The following is a 26,488-nucleotide window of genomic DNA, read 5'->3' as shown; positions in this document are numbered from 1 at the left end:
TCCTCCTCGCCCTCCTTCCTCCTCGCCCTACTCCTCGCCCTCCTTCCTCCTCGCCCTCCTTCCTCCTCGCCCTACTCCTCGCCCTCCTTCCTCCTCGCCCTACTCCTCCTCCTTCCTCCTCGCTCTCCTCATCCTCAACGTCCTCTTTAACTTCCTCCTCTACCTCATCCTCCTTCCTCCTCTGCCTTGACCTCCTCCTCCTTCCTCCTTGATCTCCTCCTCCTTCCTCCTCGACCTCTTCCTAAAAAAATGAATAAAAATGATGAATTAACCTTTATTATGATCTTGTTTCTTTTTATTAAATGTAGAAATATACTTTTATTTTTCTACATTTATATAAATGACAGCAATAAAAAACTACGTTCATGAAACATTTAAGGTTGCCACAAGGTTTCAATTTTTTTTAGCCAACGTTTCGTGCAATACGTTTTAGAAACTTATTTACATCCACACAAATTTACGCATCTAATGCGTGAAAACAAACGTTGCCCCTACTTTCCAACACTTTCCAGATACGTTGTGGCAACCTAAAATTGTTTCCTGGGAGGGCAACTCCAAGCAGCGAGACACAGAGGGCAGCTCCCAGCAGCGAGACACAGAGGGCAGCTCCCAGCAGCGAGACACAGAGGGCAACTCCCAGCAGCGAGACACAGGGCAGCTCCCAGCAGCGAGACACAGAGAGCAGCTCCCAGCAGCGAGACACAGAGAGCAGCTCCCAGCAGCGAGACACAGAGGGCAGCTCCCAGCAGCGAGACACAGAGGGCAGCTCCCAGCAGCGAGACACAGAGGGCAGCTCCCAGCAGCGAGACACAGAAGGCAGCTCCCAGCAGCGAGACACAGGGCAGCTCCCAGCAGCGAGACACAGAGGGCAGCTCCCAGCAGCGAGACACAGAGGGCAGCTCCCAGCAGCGAGACACAGAGGGCAGCTCCCAGCAGCGAGACACAGAGCGCAGCTCCCAGCAGCGAGACACAGAGGGCAGCTCCCAGCAGCGAGACACAGAGCGCAGCTCCCAGCAGCGAGACGCAGAGGGCAGCTCCCAGCAGCGAGACACAGAGGGTAGCTCCTAGCTACCGGTGAGGCGTTGAGGTGTCTGGTGCTGCACAACATGGTAGAAGAGACAGCTGGCGCCAGGTGAGGCGTTGAGATGTCTGGTGCTGCACAACGTGGTAGAAGAGACAGCTGGCGCCAGGTGAGGCGTGGAGGTGTCTGGTGCTGCACAACATGGTAGAAGAGATAGCTGGCGCCAGGTGAGGCGTGGAGGTGTCTGGTGCTGCACAACATGGTAGAAGAGATAGCTGGCGCCAGGTGAGGCGTTGAGGTGTCTGGTGCTGCACAACGTGGTAGAAGAGACAGCTGGCGCCAGGTGAGGCGTGGAGGTGTCTGGTGCTGCACAACATGGTAGAAGAGATAGCTGGCGCCAGGTGAGGCGTTGAGGTGTCTGGTGCTGCACAACGTGGTAGAAGAGACAGCTGGCGCCAGGTGAGGCGTGGAGGTGTCTGGTGCTGCACAACATGGTAGAAGAGATAGCTGGCGCCAGGTGAGGCGTGGAGGTGTCTGGTGCTGCACAACATGGTAGAAGAGATAGCTGGCGCCAGGTGAGGCGTTGAGGTGTCTGGTGCTGCACAACATGGTAGAAGAGACAGCTGGCGCCAGGTGAGGCGTGGTGTCAAGAACAGTAACGAGACAAAAATGCAGCACTTTGTAGGAAGTTTGATGAGAGTATGAAAGTTTTGGGAAAACTTTGTTCAGCAGAAAACGTTGAGAGTGATTAAGGATTTTGGAAGAAAAATGTAACAAAATTATTTTCACGAGAGGTAAGACAAGAGAGTTACGAGAGTGGCAGCGTGAGGTAATATTAGGGTGGAGCCTGGCAGAATATGGTCTCGTCTGCACTGGCTCTCGTACTGCTGGACATTCTGGTGTTATATGGTGAGCGGAACTGATGGAATGGGGAACCCCGTTATTGGAATTGGTGTCGAAGGAAATGAAATAGGAAGAGTGAGGAGTGTACGGCACTAATACACAGGATCATGACAGCCATCACATTAGTTTGGAAGACTGGAGGACTCTGGTAGGGAGAGGAGTTGATTAGGCTTAAACTGATAGTTAACAGTAGTAAGAAAATATATTTGAGGAAAGAAAGCAATAAGCATGTGCTGGCAGGGTAACGCAGATGGAGACTGGCCTCAAAATAAGAACATTCCTAGGAGCTCTAGAAAAAGAATATATAATTTAAATGCACAGTTTAAGTGTGTCTGGACAGAAACATTTAATATTATTGCACTAACAGAAATTGAACCTCGAATAAAGGGATTAACATTATATCACATTGATAGATTAGACTAGGATGTGGATTATATATATATATATATATATATATATATATATATATATATATATATATATATATAACTGAAAACTCACACCCCAGAAGTGACTCGAACCCATACTCCCAGGAGCCACGCAACTGGTATGTACAAGACGCCTTAATCCAAAATTCGCCTTAATCGCCTTAGATGCCTTAATCAAAATTCGAGTCACTTCTGGGGTGTGAGTTTTCAGTTGCATATTGTCCTGGGGACCATTCAGGCTTGTTCGCATATATATATAAATATATATATATATATATATATATATATATATATATATATATATATATAATATATATATATATAATATATATATATATAATATATATATATATATATATATATATATATATATATATATATATATATATATATATATATATATATATATATATATATGAAATCAGATAATGTGAAGGTGTTCAGCAAGGTAATCCTCTTGCTCCCCTTCTTTTCTGCTTAGTCTTAAAAGAAATCACCGAAAGCTTGTCCAGCGAGTTCAACATCTGGTTTTTGGATGATGGCACTATAGCTGGCACCGTAGACCACCTCTTGGCAGATATCAGGAAAATAAGGGAGCAAGAAGTAAGCCTGGGTCTCTTCCTGAACCCTTCCAAGTGTGAAGTAGTCTCTTCCAACCCAGACATCGTAGCTAGAATAAGGTCTGCCTTGCCTGGAGCCCATGTCATTAGGGCCGAGAACAGCACCCTCCTTGGAGCCCCCCCTTGGGTCTAACGCCAGTGAGGAGATCCTTGACAAGAAAATCGCAGACCTTAGGAGGATGGAAGACAGAATAGGTGACATCGATGCCCACTATGCTTTTTATCTCCTTACCAAATGCCTATCCCTTGCGAGGTTAACCTACTTTCTGAGGTGCGCCCCATCTTACGACAGACGAAAGCTTGAAGAGTATGACCTCTTACTGAAGACCATGCTGGAAAAAGTTGTTAACCTCTCCCTCAACGAATGCCAGTGGAAACAAGCCACTCTTCCTGTTAGGCTCGGTTGCTTGGGTGTCCGCACCGCCACCCAAATTGCTGTCCGAGCCTTCCTTTCTTCCTCCTCAGCATCAGATGACCTGGTTAAGGAAATTCTACCTGACACACTGAGTGATGTAGCGGGGATACAGGACCCCCACTACATGGAATGCGACACGAAATGGGGTGCCATGGCAGACCCAGAACTCAGACCAGTCATGCTAGAAGCCAAGAAACAATCTAGTTGGGACAGCCCCATTGTAGATAAAGAAGCCACAGCTTTGCTGGAGGCAGCAACAACCCCCAGTGATCGTGCACTCCTCACAGCTGTGCAGGCTCCCCATGTAGGGGACTTCCTTTTGGCAGTCCCTATGTCTGCGACAGGCACACGTCTTGATCCGCAGGAGCTCCGTATTGCAGTCGCTCTCCGTCTTGCTGCCCCTATCCACACTGTTCACAGGTGTATTTGCGGCGAGGCAGATGCTGACGAATATGGATTGCATGGCCTGCACTGTGGAAAATCTGGTGGTTGGCACACTAGACACGACGAAGTCAATGACATCATTAAAAGAAGCCTTGCCTCTGCTCAGTGTCCAGCGGAGAGAGAGCCCCACAACCTACTGAACCGTGACTGGTAGATTTGCCGGCCGACCAGACGGAATCACACTGCGACCGTGGAAGGGTGGCAGACAGTTGGCATGGGACTATACTTGTGTATCCACCCTGGCAACCACATACATCAACCTCTCTGTCGGTACAGCAGGAGCCGCAGCGACACGCAGAGAAAGAGACAAGTCAGCCAAGTACAGGTAATTAGATCATCGGTACAACTTTGTTCCAATAGGGTCTGAGACCCTAGGCCCATGGGGAGAGAGTGCAAGAAGGTTTCTTAAGGATCTTGGTTCCAAGCTCATTGACACCACAAGAGACCCTAGAGCAGCAAGTTTTCTCTTTCAGTGCCTCAGTGTCGCGATCCAGAGGGGGAATGCTCGCTGCATCCTCGGTTCCTGCCCGGCGTCGGAGGAGTTTGAGGAAATCTACAGCCTCTAGGAAGCGAACTTTTTTTTGTATCCTCTTAATGTTAATTTGTTGTATAAAATCAGATATGTAACTGTATAACCTTGCATAATAAAGTGTACACCATAAAAAAGAGGGGGGTGGTAGGAGAAGCGAACACTCTTACGCATTAAGAGTTAAATGGCCAGTTTTTCCCTGAATGCTCAGTGTTCCCTTCTCTGAGGCTGTGGGTCCCTATAATTGCACCAGAGGTGGTACCCCCCCTATATATATATATATATATATATATATATATATATATATATATATATATATATATATATATATATATATATAACTGAAAACTCACACCCCAGAAGTGACTCGAACCCATACTCCCAGAAGCAACGCAACTGGTATGTACAAGACGCCTTAATCCACTTGACCATCACGACCGGACATAATGAGGTGATAGCCGAGGCTATTTGAACCACCCCACCGCCGGCACTCGGATAGTTATCTTGGGCATAGCATTTTACCAAATCACCTCATTCTTTGGGGCACACGTGAGGAACACAAATGCGAACAAGCCTGAATGGTCCCCAGGACATATGCAACTGAAAACTCACACCCCAGAAGTGACTCGAACCCATACTCCCAGAAGCAACGCAACTGGTATGTACAAGACGCCTTAATCCACTTGACCATCACGACCGGACATAATGAGGTGATAGCCGAGGCTATTTGAACCACCCCACCGCCGGCACTCGGATAGTTATCTTGGGCATAGCATTTTACCAAATCACCTCATTCTTTGGGGCACACGTGAGGAACACAAATGCGAACAAGCCTGAATGGTCCCCAGGACATATGCAACTGAAAACTCACACCCCAGAAGTGACTCGAACCCATACTCCCAGAAGCAACGCAACTGGTGCGAACAAGCCTGAATGGTCCCCAGGACATATGCAACTGAAAACTCACACCCCAGAAGTGACTCGAACCCATACTCCCAGAAGCAACGCAACTGGAATTTGTGTTCCTCACGTGTGCCCCAAAGAATGAGGTGATTTGGTAAAATGCTATGCCCAAGATAACTATCCGAGTGCCGGCGGTGGGCTGGTTCAAATAGCCTCGGCTATCACCTCATTATGTCCGGTCGTGATGGTCAAGTGGATTAAGGCGTCTTGTACATACCAGTTGCGTTGCTTCTGGGAGTATGGGTTCGAGTCACTTCTGGGGTGTGAGTTTTCAGTTGCATATGTCCTGGGGACCATTCAGGCTTGTTCGCATTTGTGTTCCTCACGTGTGCCCCAAAGAATGAGGTGATTTGGTAAAATGCTATGCCCAAGATAACTATCCGAGTGCCGGCGGTGGGGTGGTTCAAATAGCCTCGGCTATCACCTCATTATGTCCGGTCGTGATGGTCAAGTGGATTAAGGCGTCTTGTACATACCAGTTGCGTTGCTTCTGGGAGTATGGGTTCGAGTCACTTCTGGGGTGTGAGTTTTCAGTTGCATATGTCCTGGGGACCATTCAGGCTTGTTCGCATATATATATATATATATATATATATATATATATATATATATATATATATATATATGTCGTACCTAGTAGCCAGAACTCACTTCTCAGCCTACTATGCATGGCCCGATTTGCCTAACAAGCCAAGTTTTCCTGAATTAATATATTTTCTCTAAATTTTTCTTATGAAATGATAAAGCTACCCATTTCATAATGTATGAGGTCAATTTTTGTTCATTGAGATAAAATTAACGTAGATATATGACCGAACCTAACCAACCCTACCTAACCTAACCTAACCTATCTCTATAGGTTAGGTTGGGTTAAGTAGCCGAAAAAGTTAGGTTAGGTTAGGTTAGGTAGGTTAGGTAGTCGAAAAACAATTAATTCATGAAAACTTGGCTTATTAGGCAAATCGGGCCTTGCATAGTAGGCTGAGAAGTGAGTTCTGGCTACTAGGTACGACATATATATATATATATATATATATATATATATATATATATATATATATATATGTCGTACCTAGTAGCCAGAACGCATTTCTCAGCCTACTATGCAAGGCCCGATTTGCCTAATAAGCCAAGTTTTCCTGATTTAATATATTTTGTCTAATTTTTTTCTTATGAAATGATAAAGCTACCCATTTCATTATGTATGAAGTTAATTTTTTTTATTGGAGTTAAAATTAACGTAGATATATGACCAAACCTATCCAACCCTACCTAACCTATCTTTATAGGTTAGGTTAAGTTAGGTTAGGTAGGTTAGGTAGTCGAAAAAACATTAATTCATGAAAACTTGGCTTATTCAGCAAATCGGGCCTTGCATAGTAGGCCGAGAAGTGCGTTCTGGCTACTAGGTACGACATACATATATATATATATATATATGTCGTACCTAGTAGCCAGAACGCACTTCTCAGCCTACTATGCAAGGCCCAATTTGCCTAATAAGCCAAGTTTTCATGAACTAATTATTTTTCGACTACCTAACCTACCTAACCTAACCTAACCTAACTTTTTCGGCTACCTAACCTAACCTAACCTATAAAGATAGGTTAGGTTAGGTTAGGTAGGGTTGGTTAGGTTCGGTCATATATCTACATTAATTTTAACTGCAATTAAAAAAAATTGACCTCATACATAATGAAATGGGTAGCTTTATCATTTCATAAGAAAAAAATTATAGAAAATATATTAATTCAGGAAAACTTGGCTTATTAGGCAAATTGGGCCTTGCATAGTAGGCTGAGAAGTGCATTCTGGCTATTAGGTACGACATATATATATATATATATATATATATATATATATATATATATATATATATATATAATACAAATGTGAGAAAGCTGCATGAACGCGCAAGCCATATATCACTAAGAACTCTTTGACCCGGCCAGGATTCGAACCCATGCCGTCCAGGATCACCCCTAAATACACAGTACCGTGACCATTATTAAAACATTATTAATACAAACAGGTATTAAAGGTAGGTAACTGCAGAAGGCCTATTTTTATTGGCCCATATTTCTTGATGCTTCTTTATTGGAGCGGAGTCTTGAGGTGGGTAGAATATAGTTGTGCATTAATTGGCTGTTGATTGCTGGTGTTGACTTCTTGATGTGTAGTGCCTCGCAGACGTCAAGCCGCCTGCTATCGCTGTATCTATCGATGATTTCTGTGTTGTTTGCTAAGATTTCTCTGGTGATGGTTTGGTTGTGGGAAGAGACTATATGTTCCTTAATGGAGCCCTCTTGCTTATGCATCGTTAAATGCCTGGAAAGAGATGTTGTTGTCTTGCCTATATACTGAGTTTTTTGAGGCTTACAGTCTCCAAGAGGGCATTTGAAGGCATAGACGACGTTGGTCTCTTTTAAAGCGTTCTGTATTGTGTCTGGAGAGTTTCTCATGAGTAGGCTGGCCGTTTTTCTGGTTTTACAGTAAATTGTCAGTTGTATCTTCTGATTTTATCAGAAGATACAAGGGCAAACACCTGTTAACTATACTCATTTAATAAACAAAGAACATGTAAGATACACTACATAAAAGAAATAAGAATATTTACGTAAAATACTCTAAGCTACTACAACCTGGTTGCGATCCAATACCCTCTCTTGGCTTCACTAGCCTTCAATTTCGAGTGGTTGCCCAACCCCTGGCTAACCACTCATTACCCCATCACCAAGTGGGGTTAAATCTCGTCGTAATAATACTACGTGATCAACCGAAATATATATTTTTTAACACAACTTATGGCTGTAACACTAGAAACATCAATATTACACAATCAGTCCTGAAAGTATATGAAGCTCTGCTTGTGGCTGAGACACTAGAAACATCTGCATAAAAATTCCTCAACATAAAATGGTCAATCTCTCACCTTCCACTGCGTCTTACACGCCAATGACATTCAAGCACTCTCCTAATACATTTTAAGGCGTCACCATGAACCTCCGCTCTGCATCTAGAGGCTCATTACCCTGTATATCTCTAGGTTCTCCCAGAATTGTCAACAAGGGTCTTCTGCAGCCCTGCTAATAGACTGCTACACTATGAAGTTCTCCTCAAACACCAGTGATGCTCTACCACTGATCCCTCAGAAGCACGTGAAACTTCACTTCACTGCTCCTCTTCACAGAGTGTGGTCCACCTATCACTATTGGGCTCTGCTCTTCCACAGAGTTCAGCATTCACTTCTACAGCCCTGAAGTTCCACCCAATAACTTCTCTGGCCTCGAAGTTCCATCAACTTCTACAAAAAAAACCTGCAATTTCTATTGCCATGCCAATAAAAATGTTTTCCTACTAAAACACAACTAAATGTATTCATATAATGAAGTCTCCTTCACTCGACATCTCTTTTAACTCTCACACGTCGCGAGGGGGACTCCCCAGTTCGGGCGATTCCATGCTCCACCTCCCTGAGCCGCAGCCTCGCGAGGCCGTCTGCCTCAGTCACCCACTGACGCTTGGAGAGGACGGACGTGTCGCCACCTCTTCCAACTGGTTGCCTCATCTTCACTCTCTTATTTAAGCCTACTGCCCTAATAAAATATATCTAATATACCTATAAACACTTGCCATGAGCGCTGGACACACGATCAATCACAGGCAATCGCTAACAACTGGTTAAATAGGCTTACCTCAGAATTTATCTCATGTGGGGCGTGCTGAGGTCCGGTCATCGACATTGGTGATCACCGGTCGCCTACAAAATCGCTATAAAGCTGCTTCACCAGGCGCTTTCTATTCCCGTCTCGAGCATTAAGTCGTCCCCAGGCTTCATACACGAACACCTGACTGGTCCCCTCCTCTTGATGGAGCACAAAATTAGAGATTCCTCCTTTACTGCCAGGAGCACAAACACAGTAACCTCCTCTCACGATCTCTGCTGCTCGAGTGAAGTCAAGACATATGCAGTGAGCCGCTTATGTTGCCAACAAAATCTTGACATCTCATGTCAAAACCGTTATCTTAAGGTAATCTTAGGATGATTTCGGGGTTTTCAGTGTCCCCACGGCCCGGTTCTCGACCAGGCCTCCACCCCCAGGAAGCAGCCCGTGACAGCTGACAAACACCCAGGTACCTATTTTACTGCTAGGTAACAGGGGCATAGGGTGAAAGAAACTCTGCCAATTGTTTCTCGCCGGCGCCTGGATCGAACCCGGGACCACAGGATGACAAGTCCAGCGTGCTGTCCGTTCGGCCGACCGCCTCCCATATTTACATATTTATCCTCTGCTAATGCTCTTAAACTCTTCATTATCCTTAGCCAAGTATTTAATATATTCACATGTCTACATTTCCTTTGACCTCTCACTTGGGTCTGGTTTGGTGAATAACTCTCAAAAGGGGCAGACTCGTTTTTCAGCCTACCTGGGGTCATAACAGGAGAACAAGGGGACAGAGGAGTGGGATATGGTGGGGAGGACAAGATGATGGGGGAAGGGGGAAAGGTTGGGAGGACGATATGGATGGGGAAGTGAGAGATGATTTGGAGGACGAGGGTACGGTGGAGGAGAGAAGGGTGGGGGAGGAAGAGGGGACGGTGGAGTGGGAGATGGTGGGGAGGACAAGGGGATGGGGGAATGGTGGGGAGGACGAGGGGATGGGGGGGTGAGGAACAGTTGGAAGGAAGAAGGGGTGGGGGAGTGGGAAATGGTGAGAGGACGAGTGGATGGGGGAGAGGGGAATGGTGGGGAGGACTGGGGGGCCAGGGAGGAAGGTTGATGTGGCTCAGTAACGTACATGTGTTGCTGAGCCACAGCAACGCATGGCCGGGTACAGCTAGTCTATATAAATAAGAATGTAAATGTTCGTTTGTTCAAAATAGCTAATCTCCGAAAGTTCGTCACAGATTTCCTTGAAATTTTCAACACAACGTTCCATTCGCATCCAAGCGAGGTTTTATATACATACTATATTGATGTCATGTCTGTGATGGAAAAAACATGTTTTTTAATTTGTGTTTTTCATGTGAGGGAAATCTTGGAAACCTCTTTACCGATTGCTTTGAAATTTTGCTGCAAATTTGCATTCAAATGGGCACGTGTTTTTATATATCTGCTATATACATGCCTCACCTGTGATAGGAAAAAACATGCTTTTTTGAAAAACAACGCCATCTGTTGCATGTAATAGCAACACTCTCTTTAATCTTCAAAAGTTCTTCACCGATTTCTTTGAAATTTTGACACAACGTTCCATTCGAATATGTGCTTGTGTTTATATACCTACTATATAGATGCCACACCTGTGACAGATAAAAATATATATATTTTTTTTAACAGTTCCATCTGTTGCACATAATAGCAACACACGCTGTACTAAATATGTTATGATTCCATTTCAATGTTTCCAATTGCATTGATAAATTGAATTTTCATAGATTTAGATTAATTATGATCTTGATTTAATTATTTTGTGTGACATTGCATTGGAATTAAGTTGTGTTGTTTACCATAATATTCATTTCATATGTATAAGTAAAGATACTACACCTGTGACAGGTAAAAACATTTTTTTTTAGGAAACGGTGCCATCTGTTGCACGTAAGAGCAACACATGCTATACTAAATACGTTACGATTCCATTTAAATATTTCCGATTGCACTGATATTGAATTTTCATAGATTTCGATTTATTTTCATTCTGATTTAATTATTTTGTATGACATTGCATTGGAATTGAGCTTTGTTGTGTACCATACCTTTCATTTTGAGAGTAAGTATAGATGCCACTCCTGTGATAGGTAAAAACATGCCTTTTTTGAAAAACAGCGCCATCTGTGGCACGTAAGAGCAACATACACTATACTAAATATAACGATTTCATTTCAATGTTCCCAATTTCATTGGGGAATTGTACAGCTACTTAGTTCAGCCTGTGTTTCTCTTACGCGCAACAGATGGCGCTGTTTTTCAAAAAAACTTGTTTTTACCTGTCACAGGAGAGGCATGTATAAAGTGGGTATATAAAGACTACTCGAATGCAACTTTGTGTCAAAATTTCAAAGTAATCAATAAAGAGGTTTCCCTCACGTGAAAAACATACGAAAAATGCAGGTTTTCAAAGAAAACATGTTATTTCTCATCACAGACGAGACATCTACATAGTATGTATATAAAAACTCGCTAGGATGCGAATGGAACGTTGTGTGAAAATTTCAAAGCAAACGACGAAGAACTTTCGGAGATTAGCGATTTTGAACAAACGAACATGTACATTTTTATTTATATAGATATTAAGAACGTTAATTTTAACTAAAAAAAATAACTCATGCATAATGAAATGGATAGCTTTATCGTTTCATAAGAAAAAATTAGAAAAATATATAAATTCAGGAAAACTTGGCTTATTAACCAAATCAGGCCTTGCATAGTAGCCCTAGTACTGCGTTCTGGCTACAAGGTACAACACACACACACACACACTATATATATATATATATATATATATATATATATATATATGTCGTACCTAATAGCCAGAACGCACTTCTCAGCCTACTATTCAAGTCCCGATTTGCCTAATAAGCCAAGTTTTCATGAATTAATGTTTTTTCGTCTACCTAACCTACCTAACCTAACCTAACCTAGCTTTTTTTGGCTACCTAACCTAACCTTACCTATAAATATAGGTTAGGTTAGGTTAGGTAGGGTTGGTTAGGTTCGGTCATATATCTACGTTAATTTTAACTCCAATAAAAAAAATTGACCTCATACATTGAGAAAAGGGTAGCTTTATCATTTCATAAGAAAAAAATTATAGTAAATATATTAATTCAGGAAAACTTGGCTTATTAGGCAAATCGGGCCTTGAATAGTAGGCTGAGAAGTGAGTTCTGGCTACTAGGTACGACATATATATATATATGTATATATATATATATATATATATATATATATATATATATATATATATATATATATATATATATATATATATATATATGTCGTACCTAATAGCCAGAACGCACTTCTCAGCCTACTATGCAAGGCCCGATTTGCCTAATAAGCAAAGTTTTCATGAATTAATATATTTTCTCTAATTTTTGTCTTATGAAATGATAAAGCTACACATTTCATTATGTATGAGGTAATTTTTTTTTATTGGAGTTAAAATTAATGTAGATATATGACCGAACCTAACCAACCCTACCTAACCTAACCTAACCTATCTTTATAGGTTAGGTTAGGTTAGGTGGCCGAAAAAGTTAGGTTAGGTTAGGTAGGTTAGGTAGTCGAAAAACCATTAATTCATGAAAACTTGGCTTATTAGGCAAATCGGGCCTTGCATAGTAGGCCGAGAAGTGCGTTCTGGCTACTAGGTACGACATATATATATATATATATATATATATATATATATATATATATATATATATATATATATATATATATATATATTTATATATATATATATATATATATATATATATATATATATATATATATATATTAGTATATTTTGGTAGCAGTCTTTCCTGTAGACATATATTATTAAATATGATCGAAAAAGTAAGATTAATAATTCTAACACGAATTTTCTCAATCTTTCGTACATTTCTTTTCACTGCTGGTGGTAATTCAAAAATCAATTCTCCAAAATTCATTTTTATTTCTAGTCTGACGCGACACTTGAGCGCGTTTCGTGAAACTTATTACATTTTCAAAGACTTTAGTTTACACATACACAACTGAATAGAACTTACACATCTCCGATTTGTTTATATCTACATTTGAGTGAGGTGGATGGGGTGAGGTGGTATTAATAGGGTATTAAATTCATCAACACAAGACAGAACACGAAACAATGGGTATTGAATGGAAGTGATTGTAGAAAGCCTATTGGTCCATATTTCATGATGCTTCTATATTGGAGCGGAGTCTTGAGGTGGGTAGAATATAGTTGTGCATTAATTGGCTGTTGATTGCTGGAGTTGACTTCTTAATGTGTAGTGCCTCGCAAGCGTCAAGCCGTCTGCTATCGCTGTATCTATCGATGATTTCTGTGTTGTTTACTAGGATTTCTCTGGCGATGGTTTGGTTGTGGGAAGAGATTATATGTTCCTTAATGGAGCCCTGTTGCTTATGCATCGTTAAACGCCTAGAAAGAGATGTTGTTGTCTTGCCTATATACTGGGTTTTTTGGAGCTTACAGTCCCCAAGAGGGCATTTGAAGGCATAGACGACGTTGGTCTCTTTTAAAGCGTTTTGCTTTGTGTCTGGAGAGTTTCTTATGAGTAGGCTGGCCGTTTTTCTGGTTTTATAGTAAATCGTCAGTTGTATCCTCTGATTTTTGTCTGTAGGGATAACGTTTCTATTAACAATATCTTTCAGGACCCTTTCCTTCGTTTTATGAGCTGTGGAAAAGAAGTTCCTGTAAAATAGTCTAATAGGGGGTATAGGTGTTGTGTTAGTTGTCTCTTCAGAGGTTGCATGGCGTTTCACTTTCCTTCTTATGATGTCTTGGACGAAACCATTGGAGAAGCCGTTGTTGACTAGGACCTGCCTTACCCTACAGAGTTCTTCGTCGACTTGCTTCCATTCTGAGCTGTGGCTGAGAGCACGGTCGACATATGCGTTAACAACACTCCTCTTGTACCTGTCTGGGCAGTCGCTGTTGGCATTTAGGCACATTCCTATGTTCGTTTCCTTAGTGTAGACTGCAGTGTGGAAACCTCCGCTCTTTTCCATGACTGTTACATCTAGAAAGGGCAGCTTCCCATCCTTTTCCATCTCGTAAGTGAAACGCAGCACGGAACTCTGCTCAAATGCCTCCTTCAGCTCCTGCAGATGTCTGGCATCAGGTACCTGTGTAAAAATGTCGTCAACATACCTGCAGTATATGGCCGGTTTCAAGTTCATGTCGACTAAGACTTTTTGCTCGATGGTACCCATGTAGAAGTTTGCAAACAGGACACCTAGGGGAGAACCCATGGCGACCCCATCTACTTGCTTATACATGTGCCCATCCGGGCTCAAGAAGGGTGCCTCTTTAAGACAAGCTTGGAGTAGTTTCCTTAGAATATTTTCTGGTATGTCAAGAGGAGTACAGGCTGGATCACGATACACTCTGTCGGCTATCATCCCGATTGTCTCGTCCAGATATATCTACGTTAATTTTAACTCCAATAAAAAAAAAATTGACCTCATACATAATGAAATGGGTAGCTTTATCATTTCATAAGAAAAAAAGTAGAGTAAATATATTAATTCAGGAAAACTTGGCTTATTAGGCAAATCGGGCCTTGCATACTAGGCTGAGAAGTGCGATCTGGCTACTAGGTACGACATATATATATATATATATATATATATATATATATATATATATATATATATATATATATATATATATATATTTATGTCGTACCTAGTAGCCAGAACGCACTTCTCAGCCTACTATACATGGCCGGATTTGCCTAATAAGCCAAGTTTTCATGAATTAATTTTTTTTCGACTACCTAACCTACCTAACCTAGCCTAACCTAACTTTTTCTGCTACCTAACCTAACCTAACCTATAAAGATAGGTTAGGTTAGGTTAGGTAGGGTTGGTTAGGTTTGGTCATATATCTATGTTAATTTTAACTCCAATAAAAAAAAATTGATTTCATATATAATGAAATGGGTAGCTTTATGATTTCATAAGAAAAAAAATAGAGAAAATATATTAATTCAGGAAAACTTGGCTTATTAGGCAAATCGGGCCTTGCATAGTAGGCTGAGAAGTGCGTTCTGGCTATTAGGTACGACATATATATATATATATATATATATATATATATATATATATATATATATATATATATATATATATGTATATATATATATATATATATGTATATATATATATATATATGCTTGTGGTCGCCCACCTTACCTTCCTTCTGTAACTTACTGAAGAATTTAAATGTTGTTTATATCATCTCTTCATGAGTGAGGATTCCAGTTCCCGGGACTGTTATGTGTCCACCTTCAAGAGAATATGTTGCAGTATGGTGACCATAACTCAACAACGTAATGTATATTAGGCCTAACTTGGGCAAGATAATGCTGGCGGATAAAAATAATGAGCCCAATTGCTAACACTACTGCTTTTACCATACTTTTATACAGTGATTTTTTTCTAAAAATCACTGTTTATCATTGCTCCAAACAAATTTCGAATCTCAGTTTCTCAGTTTCTATATAGTTCAGCTGATATCTGGTGACTGTTATAACTACTTAGGCACAGAACCTTGAGTTTTTAAGGATTATTTTTCATCTGATAATATTTAGGTCGTTTTGTATCGATTTTGTCTTCCTAATTTGTTTTCCCATATTTTGTGTGGTGTGGTATTATTGAGAAGGAATGGTCACTACCCGACAGCGCTCTCTCCTCACCCATCTGTATCTTCCTTTCCCGATTCATATTTGAAGTGAAGGGAATTATCAGGAGAAAACACCAAGTCATTACGACTATATAGCACTTAGAAGGGATCTGGATAAGGATTTGGGATTGGACGGGGGGGAGAGGGGGGAATGGTGCCCAACCACTTGGACGGTCGGGGATTGAACGCCGTCCTGTGTGAAGCGAAACCATCACATCCCTATTTGAAACTGTCAGCATGTGTTGAACGCCGCCGCCAAGTGCAGGGTAAACACCGTCAATTAGTTGGGTTTCCGTAGTTGGGAGAAGCTGCCTTGGAAGTCGGACGAGTCCGCATTACCTCTGATAAGCTCATTAGCTTGAGTGTTGACACAGGCTCCGGGCGCCGCCGGCCCGTCGTCGGCACCCACGCCGCCGTCTCCTAATGGTTCCCTTCACTGGGCCTCCATAACAGTCTTGCCAATATGTATGACTTTCATCCATATCTTGATCATTTGTGTTACGTCTGGATGTCAGAAAATGCACTTCAGATGTTATTTGTAAATCTAGATGGTATTAATATAATCTTGGATGTTTGAAGATGATCTGACCAAATTTGTACCAGAACAGATATTTGCATGCCTTGGAGCGTGTTATTGTACGTTTATAACTTTTTTTCACTGGTCGATTTGTTTTCCTGTATAAAGCAGGAAATATTATATTAACACTATTCACAACAACGGTACGAATGATTAGCAGTCAGTAGACCCGGTGGGTCACATGCATCTCTGCAACACTCACAGGTTTTAGTAATGTAATACACTGAGGGTGTTTTTTATAATCGATAATAATGAATATTTAATGTAAGCATAACTTATTCAAATAATAATTAAGTAATTATTTTTATTTGATAATTTTGTATAAATTGATAATTTGTTTTATAAATTGATAATGGTAATATTAATTGTATAAATAATAATGGTGTAAAGAACACACTTTAACTTCTGCAAAGCAGAGTTAAAAAGAATATATCACGACTTGAAAAATCACGCTCTGTGTAGAAACCTCTTAATGCAAGTACCTTAAAACTCCATACACCTCTTCCTTCAATGTTTACACCTACTAAATATAAATCATCATAGCTGGAGGAGCAGTTGTCATGTCGTTATGTTGCCACAGCTGTGAGGAACTGTGATCATCTTGTTCATCTGAGCAGGAAAAATATTGATGACATTAAATTGTGTCAGATCTGAAGATGCATCACACAAGTTGCAGTAATACCACGGAGAATGTTTTGTGTTGCTATTTTTACCAGGAGTTGATATGATGGTGCAGTTTGCTGTTAATTAAATGAATGCAATGACCCTTCAGTTCAGACGTTATTAAGAGTGTCCATTATAAACTATTGTAAAAACCATTATGAAGGTGTGTCAACACATCTTGCCCTGCTTGAAAAATGTGATGCCAAGAGTGTTGTAGAAGGGTTTTAATCATTATTATTGAATAGAGAGTTTGACTCGAAGAACCTTGTTGGAATAGGAACAGATAATACCAGTGTTATGATTGGAATTTTTAATTGAGTTTATGCAAGATTAAAATGGGATGTTCCTTCACTCGTTTTAATACAATGTGTAACTCAGTTCAATTGGTAGTTTATCACAGATCTTCTGAATGTCTCTTAGACGCTTGGAGTTTCTCATGGCAGAAACCCATAAATGGCTCTCTCTATCCTCTGATAGACAAGTTGAATATCTATGTAACCAGCTGTGGATCAAATAACTGAATAATGGTCAGAATAAAAGGATCTTTCTACGAAAGCATGAGACAGTGAGAGGTGCTACACAGCTGAAATTCTTTTTTATATGAATTCCGATGAAAAATCTTGCATATCTGTTTTTTATACAACCCATACTTAGCGAAGTAACAAGAATAAACCAATTATTTGAGTCCAAAAACTTTGATAAATTGAAGTAGCTTGATCTCCATCTGCAAGTTAGATGAACTGAAAAGAAGATTATGTATTTGTGTATGCAATGTTGACCTAACTTGAAACTTTAATGAAGATTTGAACTTAAAGCCATACCTGGCCTACCATTTTGAAACAAAAATTGAAGAATTATGAACTAATCAACTTATTACAACAAATAAAGAATATATTTTGAAACACTGATGACAAATTTTTCTCTTCTGTGTGTTTCAACAGTTGAAGCAGAGGGCGCCTCCAACAAATCCATTTCTTCAATTTGTGAAGTCATGAAGTGCTTCGGTGCCTCTTAAGAAACAATTTCTAAGGCTGAATCCCAATATGCCAAAAATATATTTAGCTGAATGGAATAATAAAACATATACAGATTCCTTTTGGAAAGAATTTCTTTAAATTAAAGACGCCGCCAATTTTGAAATGCTGAAATACGAAAAGTATTCAGCTCGATGATCCACATAAAATTTAAACTGATAAAATAAATTATAACTGTTAAATGCCATTTTGAGGGTCAACTTCGGTTTATCCAGAGTGGAGAAATGTTGCAATCATTACCAGCGTTCATGCATGGCGTTGAATGACGTCACAACAATCACTGCATAGAAAACAGATCTTGAAGTTTTCTCTCACCCAGGCCACCTTGTGATGGAGATGTGTCTCATCAACCAGGCCACCTTGTGCTGGAGAAGTTTCTCATCAACCAGGCCACCTTGTGCTGGAGAAGTTTCTGATCAACCAGGCCACCTTGTGCTGGAGAAGTTTCTCATCAACCAGGCCACCTTGTGCTGGAGAAGTTTCTCATCAACGAGGCCACCGTGTGCTGGAGAAGTTTCTCATCAACCAGGCCACCTTGTGCTGGAGAAGTTTCTCATCAACCAGGCCACCTTGTGCTGGAGAAGTTTCTCATCATCCAGGCCACCTTGTGCTGGAGATGTTTCTCATCAATCAGGCCACCTTCTGCTGGAGAAGTTTCTCATCAACGAGGCCACCTTGTGCTGGAGAAGTTTCTCATCACCCAGGCCACCTTGTGCTGGAGAAGTTTCTCATCAACCAGGCCACCTTGTGCTGGAGAAGTTTCTCATCAACGAGGCCACCTTGTGCTGGAGAAGTTTCTCATCACCCAGGCCACCTTGTGCTGGAGAAGTTTCTCATCAACGAGGCCACCTTGTGCTGGAGAAGTTTCTCATCAACCAGGCCACCTTGTGCTGGAGAAGTTTCTCATCAACCAGGCCACCTTGTGCTGGAGAAGTTTCTCATCAACCAGGCCACCTTGTGCTGGAGATGTTTCTCATCATCCAGGCCACCTTGTGCTGGAGATGGTTCTCATCAACCAGGCCACCTTGTGCTGGAGATGTTTCTCATCACCCAGGCCACCTTGTGCTGGAGATGTTTCTCATCATCCAGGCCACCTTGTGCTGGAGATGTTTCTCATCAACCATGCCACCTTGTGCTGGAGATGTTTCTCATCAACGAGGCCACCTTGTGCTGGAGAAGTTTCTCATCACCCAGGCCACCTTGTGCTGGAGAAGTTTCTCATCAACCAGGCCACCTTGTGCTGGAGAAGTTTCTCATCACCCAGGCCACCTTGTGCTGGAGAAGTTTCTCATCACCCAGGCCGCCTTGTGCTGGAGAAGTTTCTCATCAACCAGGCCACGTTGTGCTGGAGAAGTTTCTCATCAACCAGGCCACCTTGTGCTGGAGAAGTTTCTCATCAACCAGGCCACCTTGTGCTGGAGAAGTTTCTCATCAACCATGCCACCTTGTGCTGGAGACGTTTCTCATTAACCAGGCCACCGTGTGCTGGAGAAGTTTCTCATCAACCATGCCACCTTGTGCTGGAGAAGTTTCTCATCAACCAGGCCACCTTGTGCTGGAGACGTTTCTCATTAACCAGGCCACCGTGTGCTGGAGAAGTTTCTCATCAACCATGCCACCTTGTGCTAGAGAAGTTTCTCATCAACCATCCCACCTTGTGCTGGAGAAGTTTCTCATCAACCATGCCACCTTGTGCTGGAGAAGTTTCTCATCACCCAGGCCACCGTGTGCTGGAGAAGTTTCTCATCAACCATGCCACCTTGTGCTAGAGAAGTTTCTCATCAACCATGTCACCTTGTGCTGGAGAAGTTTCTCATCAACCAGGCCACCTTGTGCTGGAGACGTTTCTCATCAACCAGGCCACCTTGTGCTGGAGAAGTTTCTCATCACCCAGGCCACCGTGTGCTAGAGAAGTTTCTCATCAACCATGCCACCTTGTGCTGGAGAAGTTTCTCATCAACCAGGCCACCTTGTGCTGGAGACGTTTCTCATTAACCAGGCCACCGTGTGCTGGAGAAGTTTCTCATCAACCATGCCACCTTGTGCTAGAGAAGTTTCTCATCAACCATCCCACCTTGTGCTGGAGAAGTTTCTCATCAACCATGCCACCGTGTGCTGGAGAAGTTTCTCATCACCCAGGCCACCGTGTGCTGGAGAAGTTTCTCATCAACCATGCCACCTTGTGCTGGAGAAGTTACTCATCAACCATGTCACCTTGTGCTGGAGAAGTTACTCATCAACCATGTCACCTTGTGCTGGAGAAGTTTCTCATCACCCAGGCCGCCTTGTGCTGGAGAAGTTTCTCATCAACCATGTCACCTTGTGCTGGAGAAGTTTCTCATCACCCAGGCCACCTTGTGCTGGAGAAGTTTCTCATCAACTATGTCACCTTGTGCTGGAGAAGTTTCTCATCAACCAGGCCACCTTGTGCTGGAGAAGTTTCTCATCAACTATGTCACCTTGTGCTGGAGAAGTTTCTCATCAACTAGGCCACCTTGTGCTGGAGAAGTTTCTCATCAACCATGTCACCTTGTGCTGGAGAAGTTTCTCATCAACTATGTCACCTTGTGCTGGAGAAGTTTCTCATCAACCAGGCCACCTTGTGCTGGAGAAGTTTCTCATCAACTAGGCCACCTTGTGCTGGAGAAGTTTCTCATCAACCATGTCACCTTGTGCTGGAGAAGTTTCTCATCAACTATGTCACCTTGTGCTGGAGAAGTTTCTCATCAACCAGGCCACCTTGTGCTGGAGAAGTTTCTCATCAACTATGTCACCTTGTGCTGGAGAAGTTTCTCATCAACCAGGCCACCTTGTGCTGGAGATGAAGTTGAAGAGGAGTTTTTTGTTTTAATGAAGAAATATCAAAGAAGCATTAGTAGTCCTTATTATTTCAATAAATTTGGCATTATATATATTTCATAAAGTGTGATGGAGAATTAGTAATACGTAATAAATTTTTCAGATAATTTTTTACCTGAATATCTGGAACTAAATCTAAATCTAAATGTTTATATGTAAACAAATCTAGATGTATATCTGGGAACAAATCTTGATGTTGTTTACATTTCAACAACGCTGATCCATAGCTGCCAACCAATATGCATTATGAGGTGGGAGGCATGATAAAACTATGCCACTGTAGAAGTTACATACACATTTGTACGTTACAGCAGGTCAAGATGTACACAGACGTGTTTGGTCACCTTTGTACTCTAATGATCTGTTTATTTCCGCTTGTATCGCGATGAAGTGTTTGTATTTCATAATGGAGAAGGAACACTGAGCTATGTCTTTATCCCACATCTCCCCCCCCCCCCACAGTATGCCTCCTAGGCAACCCCCTGCCTCCAGTGAGTGATGAACTGCTGCAGGCTAGTGATCCATTGTCTCGGGCTAGTGATCCACTGTCTCGGGCTAGTGATCCACAGTCTCAGGCTAGTGATCTATTGTTTCAGGCTAGTGATCCATTGTCTCAGGTTAGTGATCGACTGTCTCAGGCGAGTGATACACTGTCTCAGGTTAGTGATCCACTGCCTCAGGCTAGTGATCCATTGTCTCAGGCTAGTGATCCATTGTCTCGGGCTAGTGATCCACAGTCTCAGGCTAGTGATACACTGTCTCAGGTTAGTGATCCATTGTTTCAGGCTAGTGATCCATTGTCTCAGGTTAGTGATCGACTGTCTCAGGCGAGTGATACACTGTCTCAGGTTAGTGATCCGCTATCTCAGGCTAGTGATCCGCTGTCTCAGGCTAGTGATCCATTGTCTCGGGCTAGTGATCCATTGTCTCAGGTTAGTGATCCACTGTCTCATGCGAGTGATCCATTGTCTCAGGCTAGTGATCCACTGTCTCGGGCTAGTGATGCATTGTCTCAGGCTAGTGATCCATAGTCTCGGGCTAGTGATCCATTGTGTCAGGTTAGTGATCCACTGTCTCGGGCTAGTGATCCACTGTCTCAGGCTAGTGATCCATTGTCTCAGGTTAGTGATCCACTGTCTCAGGCTAGTGATCCATTGTCTCAGGCTAGTGATCCACTGTCTAAGGCTAGTGATCCCCTGTCTCAGGCTAGTGATCCACTGTCTCAGGCTAGTGATCCACTGTCTCAGGCTAGTGATCCACTGCCTCAGGATCGTTGTGGTTGGGCTCTCTGATTTTCTTCCTAATTCATGAACTTGACTTTAGACATGGCCCAGCGCTGGTTGCCTTGGTAACGTCGCTTGTGTTAATGTTTGTTGTTAAATAAAGCAGTGAAGATGCCGGTGTTATTTACCTCTCAAGGTCAGAGTAGTTCCTTCTTCCCGTCCCTCTGCCTCCTCTCGTCTGGTTAACAGTGGACGTGAGTGGAGTATATGTAACCTCTTGTCTCAAAGATTAATGATCGTTGTTAAGTGAAATGATCTATCTCTCTGCCTTGTAGAGACTGACAAGTGTTTAAGTTACTACAAGTGTAAGTAGACACATTGACGTATAACATGTTCCTGATAAGTTAACCACCGCAACAGTCTTGCCTGTAAGTGCAGCATTTACAGATGTGAGCATAAGTGCCACTCGTACGTTGAATGACGATTGTAAGTGCAGCACATTGAGTGAAAATTATAATCAATGTAAAAAATTGTTTCCATTTCCAAAAAACTGATGAGAAATGCGTTAAAATAATAAAAGTGCATCTGTCGGGTATATGAATATATGACATTTGCTTATAAAGGTTGCTTTAGGCACGAGTGTCTGTGTTCAATTATTTACCCATCCACATAATCTCCAGGTTCATCGATGCTTAACGTGACAGACCGAGCACCACACAAATAGCGACACGACAATATTTCAGAATGTTGATAATACAAGTTCCGTCGACCTCTTGGAACGTTTACATGTTGTATGAGAGGAGCTTGTTGAGGCCCTCAGCTCACTCTTCCAATATACAAGGCGATATCCTCCTAGGTGTACGTTTACAGTTTATGTACGTACAGTAACTGTAAATTACAGTAGAGGTATACAGAGTATATGGTAGAGGTACAGTAGTAGTTACTGTAAGGTACAGTAGAGGTATATTAAAGGGTACAAAAAAGATACAGTAAGGATACAGAAAAAGTAGAGTAAAATACGGTAATGGTACAGTAAGAATACAGTAAGGGTACAGTAAGATACAGTAAGGGCACAACAATTGTATAGTAAGGTACGGTAAGGGTACAATAAAGATACAAAAAGGGTACAGTAAGGTAAAGTAACGGTATTGTAAGATACGGTAATGGTACAGTAAGGACACAGTAAGGTACAGTAACAGTACTGTAGGATACAGAAGGTATAGTAACAGTACCGTAAGATACAGTAAGGATACAGTAACGGATACAGTAAGGTACAGTAACAGTACTGTAGGATATCGAAAGGTACAATAACAGTACCGTAAGATACGGTAAGGGTACAGTAAGGATACAGTAACGGGTACAGTAAGGTACAGTAACAGTACTGTAGGGGACAGAAAGGAACAGTAACAATACTGTAAGATACAGTAAAGGTACAGTAAGGATAGAGTAAGGGTACAGTAAGGATACAGTAAGGGTACAGTAAGGATACAGTAAGGGTACAGTAAGGATACAGTAAGGGTACAGTAAGGTACACTAGGTATAGCAAGATAAAATATTGGTGCTGTAAGATACAGTACGGGTACAGTAAAAATACAGAAAGGTACAGTAACGGTACAGTGAGGTACAATAAAATACAGTAAGGTACAATGAAGGTACAATAAGTTAGTGAGAGTGAGAACAGATCTACGGTAGAGTGGGTAGTGAGAACAGATCTACGGTAGAGTGGGTAGTGAGAACAGATCTACGGTAGAGTGGGTAGTGAGAACAGATCTACGGTAGAGTGGGTAGTGAGAACAGATCTACAGTAGAATGCGAAGTGAGAACATATCTACAGTAGAGTATGGAGTGAGAACATATCTACAGTAGAGTGCGAAGTGAGAACATATCTACAGTAGAGTGTGAGTGAGAACAGATCTACGGTAGAGTGGGTAGTGAGAACAGATCTACAGTAGAGTGGGGAGTGAGAACAGATCTACAGTAGAGTGGGGAGTGAGAACAGATCTACGGTAGAGTGAGAACAGATCTATGGTAGAGTGAGAGTGGGAACAGATATGGGTAGTGAGAACAGATCTATGGTAGAATGAGAGTGGGAACAGATATGGGTAGTGGGAACAGATCTGTGGTTGAGTAAGATTGGGAACAGATCTGTCGGTTGAGTAAGATTGGGAACAGATCTAAGGTTGAGTAAGATTGGGAACAGATCTAAGGTTGAGTATGATTGGGAACAGATCAACAGTTGAGTAAGATTGGGAACAGATCTACGGTAGAGTGGGGAGTGGGAACAGATCTACGGTAGAGTGGGGAGTGAGGACAGATCTACGGAAGAGTAGGGTGAGAAATTTTGGGAGTCAGGAAAACTTGGCTGATTAGGTCCATGGTGGGTGTGGGGGCACATTCGTGAATGAATGTTTCTTTATTTGTCCTCATGTTAAATTCTGTTTTTCATTTACCTTCTCAGGCTCGTGGGGTGGGCGACCAAGCCCCCGAGTCGGTCTGTGTTGGAAGACCGCGCTCTGCAGCCTCCGCTGCATTGGGCCCCGACCTTGCTCCTCCATTGGACTTTCTGACTATTCCCCTTGGGTCCCCTCCCTCCTCTGTGGTTGGGTCGAGCCCCATGCCCCCAGTGGTGACTACCTCGTCCCCTGGCCCGGCTCAGTCTCTAGTTTTGACTACTGCGCCTTTTAACCCCTCTCTCTCTGGGGGTTCTCAACGCCGCCCTCGACACGGGCGCTCTCGCTCGATTCCTTCCCGTTATGATGCCTATCAAGCCTTGTTTGGTCCCGCTTCGTGGGCCAAATACTTTGATCTCCTCCTTGTTGATTTTGCGCCTACTGACGATTTCTCCCTCCATCGGCATCTTGTTGATTCCGTGGATGCCTCTGTTACCTTCAACCCCACTCGTCTCGGTACACGTGTGGTTGCTGCTCCTTCTCAGGATGCAGCTTTCCGCTTGGCTGCCTTATCCTGCCTTGGCGAGACCCCTGTTCGGGTCTCAAAGAACGCTCGGTTGAATGCCAGTGTTGGCACTATTCTCCTCCCGCTCCATGTTGCGACCGATGTTCGGAATCTGCAGGACTGCTTCAACGATATTCGGCATATCCTCGATGCCCAGGGCCATTCTGTCCTCCAGGTAGACTCGTTTACTCGTCCCCCTCGTGGTCATCGCCGTCAACCCCTTCGGGTTGTGAAGATTACCTTTGATGGTAGGGCCCTTCCACCCTCTCTCATTCTTGCTGGTGCCAGGTGCTCTGTCCAGGAGTACATTCCTTCTCCTACGCTCTGTAACAAGTGCTGGAGGTTTGGCCATGGTGACCTCCGCTGCTCTGGGACTGTCTCTCTAGTTGTGCATTGTGCATTAATGCACAACTATATTCAACCCACTTCAAGACCCCGCACCAATATAGAAGCATCAAGAAATATGGGCCAATAGGCCCTTTGCAGTTACTTCCATTCTTCCCTTTAACTTACAAAATATAATACCCATTGTTTCGTGTTCTGTCTTGTGTTGAAAGTTTGTTTTCGCCTCATCCAAAACTGTTGTAACATATCACCTCACCCAAATGCAGGTATAAAATCGAAGATGTTTAAGCTCTGTTCAGTTATAGTCGTGTCTGTGTAAACTAAAGTCTTTGAAATTGTAATAAATTTTACGAAACGCGCTCAAGTGTCGCATCAGACTAGAAATAAAAATGAATTTTGGAGAATTGATTTTTCAGTTACCATCAACAGTGAAGAAAAATATAAGAAACATTGAGAAAATTCGTGTTAGAATTATTAATCTTACTTTTTCGGTCATATATATATATATATATATATATATATATATATATATATATATATATATATATATATATATATATATATATATATATATATATATATATATATGAAGAACTCTGTAGGGTAAGGCAAGTTCTAGTCAACAACGGCTTCTCCAATGGTTTCGTGGAAGACATCATAAGAAGGAAAGTGAAACGCCATGCAACCTCTGAAGAGACAACTAACACAACACCTATACCCCCTATTAGACTATTTTACAGGAACTTCTTTTCCACAACCCATAAAACGGAGGAAAGGGTCCTGAAAGATATTGTCAGTAGAAACGTTATCCCTACAGACAAAAATCAGAAGATACAACTGACGATTTACTATAAAACCAGAAAAACGGCCACCCTACTCATGAGAAACTCTCCAGACACAAAGCAGAACGCTTTAAAAGAGACCAATGTCGTCTATGCCTTCAAATGCCCTCTTGGGGACTGTAAGCCTCAACAAAACCAGTATATAGGCAAGACAACAACATCTCTTTCCAGGCGTTTAACGATGCATAAGCAACAGGGCTCCATTAAAGAACATATAGCCTCTTCTCACAAACAAACCA

At 42.2% G+C, this 26,488-nt stretch overlaps 1 protein-coding gene across 1 annotated transcript; it reads left to right on the top strand.

Moving 5' to 3' along the window:
* The first annotated feature begins 1,948 nt into the window (after window positions 1-1,948).
* LOC138355514 (uncharacterized) lies at window positions 1,949-21,915 on the top strand. Its single transcript, XM_069310713.1, has 2 exons — window positions 1,949-1,999; window positions 21,481-21,915. The coding sequence occupies exons 1-2, from the start codon at window positions 1,949-1,951 to the stop codon at window positions 21,913-21,915; spliced, it is 486 nt and encodes a 161-aa protein (XP_069166814.1).
* Window positions 21,916-26,488: the final 4,573 nt, after the last annotated feature.

The sequence above is a fragment of the Procambarus clarkii genome, chromosome 67 (genome assembly GCF_040958095.1).
Source record: "Procambarus clarkii isolate CNS0578487 chromosome 67, FALCON_Pclarkii_2.0, whole genome shotgun sequence".
NCBI lineage: Eukaryota > Metazoa > Arthropoda > Malacostraca > Decapoda > Cambaridae > Procambarus > Procambarus clarkii.
Note: the sequence above shows the minus strand (reverse complement) of the source record. Positions and strands in the feature narration are given on the sequence as shown.

Bases quoted from the DNA above. Each gene is read 5' to 3' on its own strand.
- LOC138355514 (XM_069310713.1), top strand. From the start codon at position 1,949: ATGGGGAACCCCGTTATTGGAATTGGTGTCGAAGGAAATGAAATAGGA. The intron at 2,000-21,480 runs GTGAGGAGTGTA...CTATTGTTTCAG, and splicing joins AAGGAAATGAAATAGGAAGA to GCTAGTGATCCATTGTCTCA.